Here is a 17461-nt window from a genome sequence, read left to right as displayed (position 1 = left end):
CTCTCTCTTTGGCTCTTCATCTTACTTTCCTCAACATGCAATAGAGTAAACTCTGGTAAGAAGAAAGGACCTATATGGAAAGATGTGGCACAAAAGCATGTGACTGAGAGATATGCCAGAAAAACCAAATGGAAAATCCCTGACTTGTCCTTGGCTGCAATTCTTTCTCATATTTTCCTGAGGGAGAAAGCCAGCCTATGACTCAAAGCTGTGTTATTTCCTGATTATACACGCAGAGAGCAGACGGCAGCTAAAGTTAGCCTGCTAATTCCCATGGCCTGTCAGAGAGCAGCCGATGCGGAGCTGATCCAATCTGATTTAACAAACTCTGCATCTCTACATGTATTATCTCTGCCACAAACACCCATATCTCTGGCCTTCAAAGAGCTTAGAAAGCATTGTTAGGGGTCAAAGTCTCATTCCCAGACAGACGGTGAATATTTTTTTTATGTTATCCTGTATCTTTCTGCCTATTTCTATAACAATGCACACTAGATTTGCATATTTCATCCATAAATACAGTAAAATGTGAATGTAAATGAGTCAGGAACTTCCATGCAGTATTTCCAGTTTCAATAGCACAGTTCTGACACAACACAGGCAGCTAGTCTGAGCCTGTAAAACTGATTCATGAGGACATGTTAACGCTCTGACCAAATGCAGTAATGTGTGTGTGATTTATCCACATGGGCGTGTACGTGTGCATCTGTGTAAGATCTGATCTGTTAAGCAATGTCATTTCCTAGGCAAGCAAACATTTGTAATATACAAACAGAAACAAACACACAGGCATGCTCGTTCTGAGAGGAACTGTAGCAACCAGGAAGAACTTCATATAGATATGACCTCATCTAACCTCTAAATGAATCAACCAGAGGTGTAGATTGTATTGTGAACTCGATGAAGGACTGACAGCTTGAGCTGCTTAATGATTTTGTGAGGTATCACATGCACGACTGGTGAACAGGTCAAAGGGCGTTTGCTGTATTTTTTCAGCTGAGCAGAATGTATCAGACAGCCAGCATGTCAGACAGTCAGGGTGTCAGACTCAAAGCAGGAAGCTGATTGGACGGTATTATTTTTATTGATGGGTGGAGCTGAGAGAGTACAAGACTGAGGTACAAATAAACACAATCTCAAATATGAAATCCCGCTCTTAAAGTAGGTATATATTATTGTTAAAATTAAATAATTAGGTTGTTCAAAATTATGACCAAAAAAAGGCTGCAATTAACATTTTATGATTAAAAAAATTCTAAAAACATGCAATAGAAAGAATCCCACTAGATATAAATGCTAGAGAAAATAGTAACATTTTTATGTAATAATTATTAGTGTTATTAAAGTGTATTAAGAGTGTGCTGTATGACTACAAAGGCAATCTAAATGTAAAAATAGATGGAAATGAGCATGCACAATTATAAATATCCAATCAGACCATACATATTTAAACAAATTTAAGTAATATTGGCTGACAACTAATACTTTACTGATATAGAGAAAGATCAGTTTCAAGCAACATGAGTAAATGATGGCAGAATTGTAATTTCTGGGTGAGCTAAACCCCAGAAAAACAGCTCTATTGACTCCTTACTTAAACAATAAGAGTTTGTTTAAGTTGATGAATGGTGAAGCATCTCAGCTGAGAGAACAGACAGACTGACACCGACCCCCACCAATTACAGACAGTGATGACAGGATGACAAGATGAATGAGGCTGGCGATGGGCAGATCTGCTGATATAACGGAGTTGTCGTTATTCCTTCAAAGACAAATGATGAGACAAGAGGAGATAGACAAACTGTCCTAAAGAACACAGTGTTTCCTGAAAGAACAGGAGGATGCAACAATCTCTAGCCCTTATGAAAAAACTACTGGAGCTGCGCAAAGCAATGAAAGAACTGGCCATATTCTCAGCACCTAATACAGAAGAAGAGTCAACAGCAGAACTAGCTAAACAAACACTCTCTTATGGCCCTTGAGACTTTGAACAGACAGTAAAGCATACATACTGTAATAAATCTATCAGACACACACACACACACACACACAAACAAACACACACAGTAAAGGCGTCTCTTGTATAAAAAACTGTTTTGCAACAGTCTGTTGGAGCCCTATTTTGTACTGTAGTGCGCAGCAGAAGTTCTGAGGTATTTATTTAGCAAATAAGAAGAATTTAAAGCTTAGAAATGTTATATTTTAAGTTAGTGTAATAATCTATATTGATTCCCAGAAGCAGCATTGCCAGTTGTTCCCCAAAGTAAATGCTTTTCTTATGTTAACTATGACTTCTAATGTTATTTTTGCAACATATTCTTTTAACACAGACACACACAGGCTTATGTATTTTATTTTTTATTTGAGAAAAACATTTATACTTGACCATTTGTTTCTGAAGATTTTCAGCAGAAGGATTTGGCAACACTGCTCAGAAGTGGTTGACCAGTTTAAGTTCAAATTCTTATTAATATTTTAAAACTTTTTTAATTTGCAAATTGATTCATTTACAAATTATTTTCATAAATATTACAGAAAATAAATGTAAATACAGAAATTATTGTGCATGTGTTATTTAATTATTAAATATATTTTTATGTATATTTTATTATACATATCAGCCTTTTTTTATGCACATTTAAGCCCTGCTCCACCAAAAAACCTATATCTGTCGACCACTACTCAGAAGTGAATGAGTTACACAGAAAGGCTTGGACAGACAAAAAAAAGAAAAAAGAAAACCTTGATGGTCCTGCTAATAAAACTCAAACTTCACTTGATTTCATTGCCATGTTTGATAATGATTCACATGTTAGTTATTAACACATGCACATGCACAGCCACAGACACAACATGCAGGACAGGAGCACTGCCTTTATAATATCTGCCCTCCAGGTAAAGTGTCACTGTATCTGCTCGTCCAAACTATTGTTCAGAAACAGAACGTGGTGTGCCTCATCTCATTGACAGGTCACTATGGCAACATTTCCTCAAGCATGTGACTCACAGTGCTTTGGTGATGTGATGTCATAATAATAAAGTAATATGTAAATAATAAAGTCATAATGGCAGTTACTTTAGTAACACACCACACCCACTAAGGAGAGGTTCTTTTACCATATACAGCCCTCATCTGACACAAATAAACAATGTTTCACGAGTTCCTGTTACAAACACACACAGGCAGACCACTTCACTCAAACACATTAAAGGTGCAATAGGTGATTGTCTTCAGAAACATTTTTGTAATACTGGTTGAAAGTCTCCTCACATCCCGATAGCAATCATTAAGTTAAGTGGTTTAAATTTATTTATCTGTATTTACAGTATATTTTCTGTGGAAGGCGTAGGACCAAGAAATGTACATCCAATCCGAGCGTTTTAAATACCTTTCCTACCTGCCTGTCAACATACATATCTGCATACCTCTTCCTTCCTGGTATTGTAGTACTTTTAAAGTTTTCTCGCTACTTAATGACACATGATGTAGCCCAGCGGTTCCCTATTCCAGTGCTCGCGCACATATTTTGCATGTCTCGCTTAGTTAACAGACCTGATTCAGATGACAAACTCGAGCTACGTGAATGAGCTGTGTCCCAGTTGATATGATCCCTACACCGTGTTCACTGCTCCCTAATCCCTGAGCAGGGGTTTCCTTCACTTCGGAACATGGACTGGAATTGAGACCGCTGATGCAGCCTATTGTAGTAATCCTGCCTCTGGTATTCTGGTCTGTGAGCATAAATGTGTTCAGGGGGCGTGGCTTTGGACGGCGATTGGAGGGAGAGGGAGACGTTTGCTTTCAGTGCTATCAGGCTAATGTTAGCATTTTCCAAGATCTCCTATTGCACCTTTAACAGATGATTATTAGTTAAGTATTTAATATGAGTGTGCAGTCAGTATTTTCTTTGATTAACAAATTTTCATGCATGTTCACATTTAAAGTTAACTATATTTAAATCATGTTTTTGTTACTTAAAAAAGCTTAAACTTATATTTTATTTTATTAAAGCAACATTTCTCATTTTAGTTTAGTTTAACAAAGTACTAAAGTTTAAACTAAAGAAAAACTTAAAACTTAAACTAAATAAATAAATGAAACATAACTAGGTAGACATATATTTTTTTTAAATAATACTAATAAAATAATATTAGTAATATTATAATAATAAATAGAACAAAATTGATTTTAAATTAAAATTATACAAAACTAAACTAAAATAAAATAAAATAAAAAATATTAAAAATATATTAGCATATCAATGATATTAAAATATTAAACTCACAATCAACCATGCAACAAATGCATGAATCATCAGACAATCAGTCGTCCTGAGTTTCACGAATTACCTGTTCATGTTACTTAATATCAGCCTAAAACTGAAAGAAAGAACTATGACATCCTGTCCTGGCCATGGCAAGAGATTTACAGCTAAAGGAGTGAACCTGGAGTTTTGTGTCCCAGAATGCTGCTTTCAGCACACAGGCCTGCTAATATGCCAGAACTATGATCTCAGGTTAGACAGCAAACTCATTTGTTTAAAGTAACAGTACACCAAAGTCTGTAAGCCACAAAAAAAAAAAAAAAACCTGTCAACCTTACTTGTCCTTGTTTGTGCTTAGAGCTTTGAAGATTTGCCACAAGGATTCAAATTCATGGAAAATTACTCAGAATGCTGCCTCTGAATTAATATTTCACATTCAGAATGTATTATCGGAGTCAAACCCACCATAGACGTCTCATCTAGTATTTAAATTAGTGGTTGATCAATGCACATTCTTGAAAGCCTTAAAGGTCCACCTAGGCCTGAAGGCAAAATATATATTTTTTGAGCATTTCATGTGATCATAATCAATGTGCCTGACATAAAAAGCTTATAAAAAGGAAAAGGTTGTTCAAATACTTACTAAAGTTACTATTTAATTACACTTCATTGTAAGATAAGTTTGTCTTGGACTCTATGATTTTGCTGAATAGATGTATACTCAATATAAACATTAAAAATCAAATGTGGATATCAGTTCATTATATTTCAGTCATTATAAATAGTAACATAGTAAAGTGTCTTTATATATAATAAATATATCATTTAGAATAGAATTATTGATTTGTGGCTGAAAAGGGCTTCCTTTTTTATCCCAAATATTTTGCCTAGTGAAAAGTTATTGTATTATACATATTTTATTTATAAATGTCATTATGCAATGTTTTATTTTTAATATGACCAATAAATATTATTTTAATTTATAATATCCAATAAGTGATATCCCCATCATGAATATTTAATATTATATTTTTTTATTATTAGTTAGTGCACATTATAGAATATTTATGCATAGCAGAAAAGTGTTAATAATTAGAAAAATGTGAATATGGGGGGGGGGTTAATGCCATAATCCGTCTCTCTCGCTAATGAAGACTTATCAAATAAAAACATTTCAGAAGACCTTACGGGTGATTGTGCTCTTGTTTAATGGGTGCAGTTTTGATACTCCAGATACAATTTCTGGTCTTGATTAAATTTGTGACTCATTCAGGTATGTAAGCAATGTCAGTGAATACACAAACTTTTTACTACATCAGACACACGCAGAGCAATGACACACCGGTTGAATAGGGCTGTGTAAAACCTATAGGTCAATGCTGAGGTCAAAGTGCCCCAATGTTGTGAAACATTAACAGACGGGAGTAATGCGATGTTCAGTGTGGAACTCACCCAAGGCGGCAGCTCTGAGCTCCGTACGCTCTGACGCACCGCTCGCTCCTCTTGCTCCAGAAACGCCAGCGCCCGGTTCACCGGAGCGAATCTGCTGCCCTGGTTCCGTCTGAGCCAGAACAGCGCGGCCAGGGCGATGAGGACCCAGCTAAAGCTGAACTCCAGATATCCCAGCACGTATATGGGGAAAATCAGCAGGAATGTCTTGGCGAACTTGATCCCCATCTGCGTGGCGTCTGTCAACGTAGACTGCGGCTCCTCGTCCGGTAGCACCGACTCGGGTGTTTTGACATCGGTGGGGCTTGGAGGAACAGAACCCGTTCCCTTCAGACTGGCCGCCGGAGCGTCCGGAGCGGGTTTGGTTTCCACTCCATTCACTGACGCACTCATCTCCAAAGTTACACAGATCCAAAACAAACAACAAAAGTAAAAACTAAACAACTAAGAGACCTTCTACAGAAACATCTCAAATGTTTACAAATCTGTTAGAAAACGACGAGTCGCGTCGCTCGGTTCCGGGCTCTTCCCAGGAGCGCTGAGGACTGGATCAGCGCTGCTCCCTAAACTGCTCCCCACCCACCCGACCTTGTCATGTATGGAGCGGCCGTCGGTCCGTAATTTTCCGCCCTTCCCAACGAATTTTAACTCGCTCGAGTCTTCCAGCTGCTGCCTGAACCACGTCTCGCTGTCCCGACCGTCACCGCGCGACCTGATAGCGGCACCACCTCTCGCGCTCACAACATCCTGCGAGAACACGAACTCTTGAGTTTGACCAAACCCGCTGCTCAGAGCTACACTATGGGTTTACACACACAAGAAAACTCTCGATGGCAGAATGAGGGTGGCGCAACGAGCGCAGAGGCGGTCTACAACCGCCATCTAGTGGACAAAATTTATAACACTGATTATCTATCTATCTATCTATCTATCTATCTATCTATCTATCTATCTATCTATCTATCTATCTATCTATCTATCTATCTATCTATCTATCTATCTATCTATCTATCTATCTATCTATCTATCTAATAAAATTACGCCCCTCATAAATGTGATCTAACAAAGGTAAAGGGCAAATATCAACCATATACGCGGTTTATATTGCTTGTAATTGGGATGGAGTAAATATCTGTAGAGTATTTTAACAATCTTTTTAACGGTGTTATTTTAAAACCACAAAATGCAGCGGGTCCACCAGAATGAGAATGAACACCACACAAGGGTTAAACATCTATAACTGACATGCGGTAGTACTCAACAGAAAAAGTTTGACTTAGAAGAATTAGACAAATCATATACAGGTGCTGGTCATATAATTATAATATCATCAAAAAGTTGATTTCACTGATTCTATAAAAAATTAAACCCTAACCCTATTATATTCATTCATTACACACAGACTAATATATTTCAAATGTTTATTTCTTTTAATTTTGATGATTATTACTGACAACTAAGGAAAATCCCAAATTCAGTATCTCAGAAAATTAGAATATTGTGAAAAGGTTCAATATTGAAGACACCTGGTGCCACACTCTAATCAGCTAATTAACTTAAAACAGCTGCAAAGGCCTTTAAATGGTCTCTCAGTCTAGTTTTGTAGGCTACACAATCATGGGGAAGACAGCTGACTTGACAGTTGACCAAAAGACGACCACTGACACCTTGCACAAGGAGGGCAAGACAGAAAAAGGTCATTGCAAAAGAGGCTGGCTGTTCACAGAGCTCTGTGTCCAAGCACATTTAATAGAGGGGCGAAGGGAAGGAAAAGATGTGGTAGAAAAAAAGTGTACAAGCAATAGGGATAACCACACCCTGATGAGGATTGAGAAACAAAACCCATTCAAAAATGTGGGGGAGATTCACAAAGAGTGGACTGCAGCTGGAGTCAGTGCTTCAAGAACCACTACGCACAGACATATGCAAGACATGGGTTTCAGCTGTCACATTCCTTGTGTCAAGCCACTCTTGAGCAACAGACAGCGTCAGAAGCATCTCGCTTCAAAAAGACTGGACTGCTGCTGAGTAGTGCAAAGTTATGTTCTCTGATGAAAGTACATTTTGCATTTCCTTTGGAAATCAGGGTCCCAGAGTCTGGAGGAAGAAAGGAGAGGCACACAATCCGCGTTGCTTGAGGTCCAGTGTAAAGTTTCCACAATCAGTGATGGTTTGGGGTGCCATGTCATCTGCTGGTGTTGGTCCACTGTGTTTTCTGAGGTCCAAGGTCAACACAGCTGTATACCAGGAAGTTTTAGAGCACTTCATGCTTCCTGCTTCTGACCAACTTTATGGAGATGCAGATTTCATTTTGCAACATGACTTGGCACCTGCACACAGTGCCAAAGCTACCAGTACCTGGTTTAAGGACCATGATATCCCTGTTCTTAATTGGCCAGCAAACTAGCCTGACCTTAACCCCATAGAAAATCTATGAGGTATTGTAAAGAGGAAGATGCGATATGCCAGACCCAACAATGCAGAAGAGCTGAAGGCCACTATCAGAACAACCTGGGCTCTCATAACACCGGAGCAGTGCCACAGACTGATCGACTCCATGCCACGCTGCATTGCTGCAGTAATTCAGGCAAAAAGAGCCCCAACTAAGTATTGAATGCTGTACATGCTCATACTTTTCATGTTCATACTTTTCAGTTGGCCAAGATTTCTAAAAATCCTTTCTTTGTATTGGTCTTAAGTAATATTCTAATTTTCTGAGATACTGAATTTGGGATTTTCCTCAGTTGTCAGTTATAATCATCAAAATTAAAAGAAATAAAAATTTCTTTGAAATATATCAGTCTGTGTGTAATGAATGACTATAATGTACAAGTTTCACTTTTTGAATGGAATTACCGTAAGGGAAATAAATAAACTTTTTGATGATATTCTAATTATATGACCAGCACCTGTATAACAAAATATTAATACTTTTGCTTTTTCCTTATATTAAGCACACAATTACAGTAAAACACTTAGCTAAAGAAGCCCTTCCCCTCATATTGTATTTTACTTTTTTTGTATTTTACAGGATTAATGGGTAATAGATGTGATGCATGAGAAAATACTGTGATCGGAAATTAGCTGCTGTTAATGCATTTTGTTCACTAGATGGCAGTGCACGTACACTGTGGTCCGTTCAACTATCGTTTACAAGATGACAATGTATTCTCCAGAAGAATAGTTGAAAATATTTTATTGACATATGAAAAGACATCGTGACATAATCAAAGTGCTTTTTTATCTTACAGATAATGGAAGCTTCAAAAATAAATAAAGATAATATAATAAACACACATTGTGCATATGTCCTCTGTCTGTCACTCTTTCCATCCCTCCTTCGCTCTCTGTCTCTCTGGATATAGACATAAAAAAGGAGAGATCAGCTGATGCTGGGCAATGAATCTAGAATGCAAATTCTAGTTCACATAGACTATATTTATGCGTATCACAGTGCTGATATGATCTTATTCATATACATGATACAATGTCCTAAATGTTAGCCTAAACTATTAATCACAAAAATGATATCGCAAAAGCTAGACAAAACTGAGACAATTTTCTGTACATAATTAACAATTATGAAAATGAATAAACATTAGTATCTTTAAAATGATAAACATGCTAATGAAGTCAGTTTGTGATATTCTAATACAACTTCAAAAATATGTATCAACAAAGACAACAGCAAAGACAAGCATAAACCAACGATATGCTACGTAAAAGCACAAATATGACAGGTATATCTGTGACCGCAGGTTTAAAAACACAAATAAATAACATTAATTTAATTGGCAACAACAATAATTATATAAAATCCCGTTCTTTCAATTAAATTTTAGTGTGCAAGTTAAAAACAAAAAAAACAACAACATATTGGGCGACACAAAAACTAAAAATGATATGCTTTAGGAGTCTTGCAAGTCCCTCTGTGAATGATATGCAAGTGTGTGTTTGCTATTTTGAGGGTGTTTAATCTACACTTAGCAGGCTGACAGAAGTGATACAGTGAGAAGGTGCTGGAAATCATGGTTGCTGTGCCTGAGCTCATGAGAATGAGCTCGTCTTTAAGATCATCAGTGTGCGTGTTTCTACATGTTGTAAGCCACATATATGGGGTCGAGCTGGTCGGCGAGGAAGCCGTCCCGTAGGTGCATGCGTTGCTTCTCTCCGCGAGAGTTAATGGGAATTACGCCAGTGTCCACGACGACCACCACGCCAACAATCAAATAGTGTTCCTCTAGAACCACATTAGTTACCATGGGAACCAGATCTAGAGCTTCCTGCTCGGAACCATCCAACTCCACCACCACCACTAAGAGATTCGTCCATGTGAACACGGCGCTGAACGAGAGAGATAGAGAGAGGAAGTTTAATCTCTGGAAATAAGTCAATACAAAACAGCTGTGCAAGCTCCATTTCACACGTTTGCGCAATGCAACATCGGTAGGCATTAGCATAAACTCTTGATCTGCAGTCAGTTTTCTCTCTCAGGTCAACTACTCCATTGTCAGCAGCATTATGAAGAGAAACTTTGCTGAGCAGACAAGTTTATGGATGGCTACCTGAATAATAACATATCTGGTTTAAGCACACAGACATCTGAAGGAAACCACTTCTTCCTTGAATACAGATGTTCGTTACTGCCAATAAAAATACATGTTTATGTTGAATGTGGCTCATTTAATAATTTTGAAGCATTGAGTCTTTGGTTATAAACAGCAGCTGGGCTTTTTTTTTGTGTGCAGATCTCAGACTTATTATTCAGTTGTTATGAATAACAACACTTAGTTTTGATCATACCTTTGAAATACCTTTCAGTTATAAACTATTTTAATCATAATAAACAAGTATTCCTACACGGTTGCGCAAAATATGAAATGTTTTGGGTTGTATTTCCAGTAAAAAAAAGTATATTTGATATGTATACACTACTGTTTAAAAGTTTGGGGTCTATGAGATTTTCTTTTAAAGAAATTAATACTTTTATTCAGCAAGGATGAATTAAAATGATTGAAAGTGATGAAAATACATTTTATAATGTAGCAAAAGATATAAAAAAAACTATTCTGGACTTTCTATTCTTAAAAAATATTTAGCAAAAACAAAATTATGACGGCTGCCACAAAAATGGTAAGCATCACAACTGTTTTTAACATTGATGAAAATAACTATTTCTTGAGTATCAAATCATGATTTTAAAATGATTTCTGTATCATGTATCATGGGACTCTGAAGACTGGAGTAATATGATGATGAAAATACAGCTCTGCCATAACAGAAACATTTATTTTAAATAGTAATAATATTTCACAATAATACCAATTTTACTGGGGTTTTTTTGTGATCAAATACATGCAGCCTTGGTGAAAAGTTTCAAATGTTCACATTTTTGAACGGTATACATTTATATATTTATATACTTTTATTGTAATATAAAATAATTATATCAGTTGACAGCTCCTACCACTAATTAGCATATTTACAGTACATAGTGTACTGTCCTTAGTGTGAATATGTGGCTGTGTGTGTGTGTGTGAGCTCACCACTCTGTGATATTCCGGTGTGCCCTGATGATGGACGTTTCAATGTCAATGGGATGGTATTTCATACCTCTCAGCTCCATGACTTCATCTAACGCTCCCACCACATAAAGGGCATCGTGCCTTTCTGAACACACACAAGTGAATCAACTCATGAAGCAAATCAATGCAAATATCTTTGTGACAAAAAGCACAGCATACACTGAACACACACCTCCACTTGCATCAGTGAGGTCGGTCCTGCGCAGGAACCCCAGGTATCCGGTTCTGGCCCACACAGTCTGAGTGTCTCCAAAGCTCAACCTGGCTCCGAAATGATCCGAACGCACAATCTCCTCTCCAAACACAGTGAAGTACCCACTGGCATTCTGTGGACTGTGGACCCAGATCTGCACTCATTTTAAATAGAAACACAAGTGAGATGCTTGGTTATGAGAATATCTTTTTTGATCTATTATGAGAGAGTCCTTTTGGTCTAACCTCCCCTAAATGAGAGTCTCCGATTGGTCCTTTTGTCTCTGGGTTAGCGATGATGATGCGTACACCAGGTAAAATCTGTTTAAAAAATGATTCAAAAATGAATGTGGCTTACATTTAATTTAAGAAAACAAATGAAGAAAATTTTAATTGTTTTATTCACCTTCCCAGATTCCATGAGAGCTAGACTGTGTGGAGATCCTCTTTCAACCAGTCTCACCCTACAAACACACACAGACACTTCAGAAATGGCACACCAGAAATAAATCATACAAACTTTGAAATGTATTATATAGTGGAAAACATTTTGAAAATGAATTATTTTTTTTTATCTTCTGAGGCAACTAAGGGCTTTCTTTTACAGACCATTTGTTAAAAGGTTTCAGGCACTATTTTGTACCTAATTTGTAGATTTGTGATTGGTAGTGTATCTGTTCTAATTCTTAGAATGGAAATAGCGAAATACCTGATATGTGTGTGAAAGTGTGTGTGTGTGTCTTGCCTGTCATGTCTCAGTGCTCTCATGTCCACATAGACAGTAGTAGGATCCGGTCCTGATGTTCCCTGCACAAACATAAAAATCATCTTCTCTAAATGGCAGTCAAATTTACTTTGAAGCATGAAGCATCATGCTTATCTGGCAGACGGTTACTATAAAGGTGACTTGCATTACCAGTGAACAAAAATGTACAAATGTATAGTGTATGGAGAGGATTCAATCATTCAGCAGAACTGGAGGGTAGAGGAACTATATTATAAACCTAGTGTGTGATACTGACAACAACAAAAAAACTATATTTTCTGGTACAGTATATGTCAATTATGGTTATTAGATGAAATTTTGCAGTTTATATTTGTACTTTTACCTTATCTGGTTTAGGCCTGTCCCACATCTAAATATATGATTGTATTAACTGAGGTATGAAATGATGAGGATCAGTTAAAGTTCAGTCATACCTGCTCAGCAAGTTTCCCCAACCTATGAGGCTACATGAGGAGAGGAGAGGAAGATGTGATGTATAAACATTAAATAAGTAAATGAAAAAACTGAGTTGAGTGAATTGAGTGAATTGAATGAGCTACATGACTAGTAAAAGAAAAAAAAAGAACACTGGGGATGCAATTAGACTATGAAATCAGATATGTGTGACTTTCTGGCCAATACTGACCTGTAGGCAGATGGCGAGATTGACCCTGCAGCCGAAGGCAGTGCTGACGGCACGCGGGTGCAGCCCCACGTCCTTAAAGAGCTTACAGAAGGACTGCGTCAGAGCAACACGGGGCCTCTCTTCAGCCACAACCACACACGAACGCACACGGGTCAGATCCATCCCACGGGCCTGAGAGAGAAATAGAAAGAAAATGTTATTTAACGAGATGCAGATTACAATTCTGTGTGAGAGTGTGTGCGCATACCTTCAGAGAATCAGTGAGAGAGCTGAGAGATCTTGTGCAGAGCTCCATCACAGAGTATGAGCAGAACGTGTCTCGGACTTTAAACTGACTGACGGACTGCAGCCACAAAGCAGGATTCACCTCTAGATCCATTGGAGAGATCAGAACAGACTGCTGCCCTGCATACACGCTACATGCACACACAAATAAACAAATTCAAATGCTGGCATCTTTGTGTGCATTTCAGGTGAGTGCATAGGTAGTCCGTACCTGCAGAGACACCACAGGACGAAGCCCAGGCCACAGTATGGGTCGAGACACACGGCCACCTCGCGAGAGGGATACAACTCACACTGCAGTTTAACAGAGCGACACAGGGCACTGGTTGCATTGTGAGACATCTTCAAAGGAAGAGAGAAAAACAGACATTTTTATTACAATTTTATCAATCTGTAACCCATACATAAAAACATCAGTAACAATTATGAGGAGTCAAACCTTCACTCCAGCGAGCATTCCTGTAGTGGACACACTGAAGTCCAGATACGCCACTGAGTCTGGGTCACATGGTTTATACAGCAGAGGACAACGCCTCTTTGGCAAGTCGTCTAATAAATACACACACACACTTTTTGATGAGCATCTGACGGGCGTGATTCTGAGCAAAGATGTTATGTCCCTGACAGACTCACCTGTTTCCAGGATAGGAGGCCATGATTTAAAGTCCACAGCCACTGACGCATCTCTGGACTTCAGAAGTTTAGAGATTGCTTGGGTGGTCATAACACACACTGAACGACTCACCTGCACACACCAGCATGTTTATTCATGAAAAACGGTAATGTTTTAAAATCCAAACATTTAGTCTCATTCTATAATGCACCACATTTACAATCATTGATATTTGATTTAACCCTGTAAGGGCAGGAACCAATGCCAGACAGTACACTTGATTTAATCCTGACACGGAACAGTTGATTGCACCTTTAGACAAAAAAACAAAAAACAATACCTGCATAAATATTTTTGTTGAGAATCCTACTTGATAGGTCAGGCTTATAATATAGGAGAATATAGGGCTTAAACTCGAGAAGGAAAAATTCACCTCAATTTTATTCAGAGGCCAAAACTGAGCAAAAAACATGCCATTTATATTCAAAATATAGGATGAAATTCTGATGGCTTTTAATGTATATAAGGGAGATCTTTATAACAGTATCAGTTATCACTCTATATTTCCCAATATGTTTTAGTAAGATGATATTCTAATGCTTAGTTTTATGATCAAAGCCGAGTAGTTTTAACTGTGGTGCACAAAATATAATGCAATACAAAACAATGATGATGCTTTTGTCCAGTGTTCATCTTGAAATATTACAAATGATATAAAACTGATTCTTACATTTATTTGAGATTTTACAGCAAAAAAACATTTACCATAACCTAAAGGGCGTTTTTAGAATTATAATAAAAGGACTTTTACTTGCTAAAAAAGCATAAACTATTAATGTAGAAAATCATATTCAACAGGTTCTTCAGCAAAGTTTGGATCATGATGATAATTTAGAGGCCATAAATTTGAGTATTACATATGATAAACTAGGGTTAACTATTAGGTACTTCTCTGATCATTTAAGCGGTAGCACTTTATTTTACAGTCCTGTTCCTCATGTACATACTATGTACTTATTATAGTAATTACAATAACTATGTAATAACTAGGTACTAACCCTGAACCTACCCCTAAACCTAACTCTACCCCATGTAGTTACCTTGTGTTACCAGAACTTTCTTAGATAAATACACTGTAAGTACATTATAAGTACATGTTAGTACACGTACTGTAAAATAAAGTGCAACCATTTAAGCCATGTAACTGTAGGTGTGGTGGAGTTATTTTGAGTGTGTGTATGTGTGTGTCTCCTCACCTCTAGGATCATTTTAACTGTAGGTAGTGTAGTGGAGATGTTCTGAGGGTGAGGTGGTCGAACAGTTATAGGAATACAGCCTGCATACAGACAGCCGTAAAAGGCAGCGATAAGATCTAAACCTGTAATGCAAACAAACACGAACATGAAATCTTTGTAAACAATTACATTCTTATGGTTAAAAAAGGTGGAATTCAGCGCACATTTCTTCATTCTCATTTGTTATGTGTTTAATTGTAATGTGACAGGTTTAACTGAATGTTTTATTAAGCAAACGTGATGTTATGAGATTAAATTGGAGTAGGCGGTTCCTGAATGTGAATTACAGAACGCTGTAGCTGGTCTGACTTAATGAAATGCTACAATTAGCACCACAAAAAAACAACTACAGATGGGATTTCTACCCTGAACCAGAACTCAGCATATTGCTGGTGTGAAGTATATTAACTAGTGCTCTGCAAACAAAAATTGAGATCATTTATTTACAGTTTAATTTGGCAGAAATGAAGGCAGAGATGTATTACTGCAGATTTATTGCTGAACTTTCAAATCTATTTAGCTTAAAAATATCTTCATTTGGAAGCTTTTCTCAGCAAATACTGAAATGCAATTATTTGCAAATAATTTGATTTATTAATTTGCACATCATGCAATTAAATTTAAGTTAACGCAAAGTGTGTGCTTACCTGGTGGATAAACTAATGCTACATGGTCTCCGTCTCGTAGCTGTCCTCTTTCATACAGCAAAGTGGCGATTTTCTCTGCTCTCTTGTGAAGCTGTAGACAGGTCAGAGAGCTTCCTATTGCCCCCTGAAAAACAGAAACCACATTTATAAAAACACAATATGTATTGCTCCTTATTTTTGATAATATTATTAACACTCACTGCTGAAGGGAACTGAGGAAAGCAATATATGTGTGTTACCCGTGAGTTAATGAGCGTGTAAAGTATGTGGTCAGGCGTTGTCTGAGCTCTCCACTGCAGCACCTCCGACAAAAACAGGAACTGGAATTCACATAAGAGAAAGAAAAATCAGTCCGAGCTAAAAAAGACACAAACACACTCACACATACAGCTGATGATTGCAATCTTCTCATTTCTGGGCAACAGGTTTTAAACACTTCTCTCAATTAGAAATCTGGTAAAAGATTTCTGTGTGAAGTCTGTGTGAGGCATCATTTACTGTGAACTGAGGCCCAATAAGACACCTAAAAAACACTGAATCATGAGTTGCTCACGTATAAATGAACACAGTGCTGCACTTCCCTCCAAAACATGGAACACTCATTATTCATTAAATTAAATTGCAGCCTTTCATTTCACAATATCAATCTTGCTGTGATCAGTTGTTCAGCGCTAAAATATCCTAGTCTCTGAATTCACCTGCTCATTCTCCTCCATGTGACTCAGATCTCGTCCGCTGGCCTGAGCCATTCGCTTTCCTGCAACGAGATTCCCCACCATCACAGAGGCAGGACCCACCTCTGCAACAAACACACACAATATTTACACGTTTTCTATGTAACACAAACACATTATGCTCTATAACACATACACACAAAGGCTTATGTACCGGGTTGTTTCTGTCTGGGTTTGGGCAGGTTGGTGATGCAGGAGTGAGGGCACATGAGGATACTGCAGGGGTGTAGCGCCCCCTCCAGGAACAGCTGTTTGGTCTCAGACAGGTGGATTCCACCCAGAGGGGTTTTGGGGAGGGTGTTGGCAGGAACCAATGCCAGACAGTACACTCCCACCTGATGAATCCCATCTATAGCCTAAAAACACACACACAAGTTTGGACAAATAACTCTTTATTGTTAATTCAATTAATTATTGATAACCTTAATCATATAATCAACATCAACATTCTTCATTTTCACGTTTGATCAATTTAATGTATCCTTCCTGAAGAAAAGAGTGAACTTCTATAAAATTAAATTTGTACTGACCTTAAAACTTTTGAAAGAGGCATGTACATTTAAATACTTAAAGATATTTTGTACTATAACAAAACTAGAATCCATGAATGCTAATCATTAAATAATGACTTTTTAAAGTCATTTATTTCATTATAGAACACATAAATATCTCTCATTTTAAACCTAGAATTTTATTTTGTAGAAAGAATATGGCCAGACCCAGCAAGACGCAATAAATCAGCCAAGAAATTTCTGTTATTTCAATGAGAGTTTTTTTCCTTATGAGTGATGCCACAACAATAAGACCTGTTGCCGCTCGCTTGGTTTCTATTTTTGTCACGTCGTGGTAGGTTGCCACACCCACAGTGAAATCTCAGTGGTGCAAAATCTTCACATAGATAATTATACATTCAACTGAATCTGATCTGTTTGGCTATGAGTTTGTTGCTTAGTCCAGCAGTTTTGCTTTCAGCAAGGACAGGAA

General features: G+C 37.5%; 2 protein-coding genes across 5 annotated transcripts in view; both read right to left on the bottom strand.

Annotated features, from left to right (window-relative positions):
• The window catches only part of LOC132096169 (extended synaptotagmin-2-like), a 28405-nt gene extending 21873 nt beyond the window's left edge, over nucleotides 1–6532 (bottom strand). For both annotated transcript variants that reach the window (XM_059501395.1, XM_059501396.1), the window contains exon 1: nucleotides 5718–6532. In XM_059501395.1, the coding sequence (XP_059357378.1) occupies nucleotides 5718–6107 (390 nt within the window). In that variant the 5' untranslated portion in view covers nucleotides 6108–6532. The remainder of the gene's footprint in view (nucleotides 1–5717) is intronic.
• A 2361-nt stretch (nucleotides 6533–8893) lies between these two features.
• Nucleotides 8894–17461, bottom strand: part of LOC132096157 (disco-interacting protein 2 homolog C-like) — a 31707-nt gene continuing 23139 nt past the window's right edge. The window contains exons 23-39 of one of the 3 annotated variants that reach the window (XM_059501370.1): nucleotides 16632–16833; nucleotides 16442–16542; nucleotides 15983–16063; nucleotides 15744–15867; nucleotides 15058–15179; nucleotides 13822–13933; nucleotides 13628–13737; nucleotides 13400–13530; nucleotides 13151–13319; nucleotides 12904–13074; nucleotides 12692–12721; nucleotides 12237–12298; nucleotides 11898–11955; nucleotides 11738–11812; nucleotides 11472–11646; nucleotides 11261–11384; nucleotides 8894–10058 (exon numbers count right to left, since the gene is read on the bottom strand). In XM_059501370.1, the coding sequence (XP_059357353.1) occupies nucleotides 9806–10058; nucleotides 11261–11384; nucleotides 11472–11646; nucleotides 11738–11812; nucleotides 11898–11955; nucleotides 12237–12298; nucleotides 12692–12721; nucleotides 12904–13074; nucleotides 13151–13319; nucleotides 13400–13530; nucleotides 13628–13737; nucleotides 13822–13933; nucleotides 15058–15179; nucleotides 15744–15867; nucleotides 15983–16063; nucleotides 16442–16542; nucleotides 16632–16833 (2100 nt within the window). In that variant the 3' untranslated portion in view covers nucleotides 8894–9805. Of the gene's footprint in view, nucleotides 10059–11260; nucleotides 11385–11471; nucleotides 11647–11737; nucleotides 11813–11897; nucleotides 11956–12236; nucleotides 12325–12691; nucleotides 12722–12899; nucleotides 13075–13150; nucleotides 13320–13399; nucleotides 13531–13627; nucleotides 13738–13821; nucleotides 13934–15057; nucleotides 15180–15743; nucleotides 15868–15982; nucleotides 16064–16441; nucleotides 16543–16631; nucleotides 16834–17461 lie in introns of all 3 variants that reach the window. The other 2 variants (XM_059501371.1, XM_059501372.1) reach the window with 2 other exon arrangements.

Source organism: Carassius carassius, chromosome 20 (genome assembly GCF_963082965.1).
Source record: "Carassius carassius chromosome 20, fCarCar2.1, whole genome shotgun sequence".
Taxonomy (NCBI): domain Eukaryota; kingdom Metazoa; phylum Chordata; class Actinopteri; order Cypriniformes; family Cyprinidae; genus Carassius; species Carassius carassius.
Note: the sequence above shows the minus strand (reverse complement) of the source record. Positions and strands in the feature narration are given on the sequence as shown.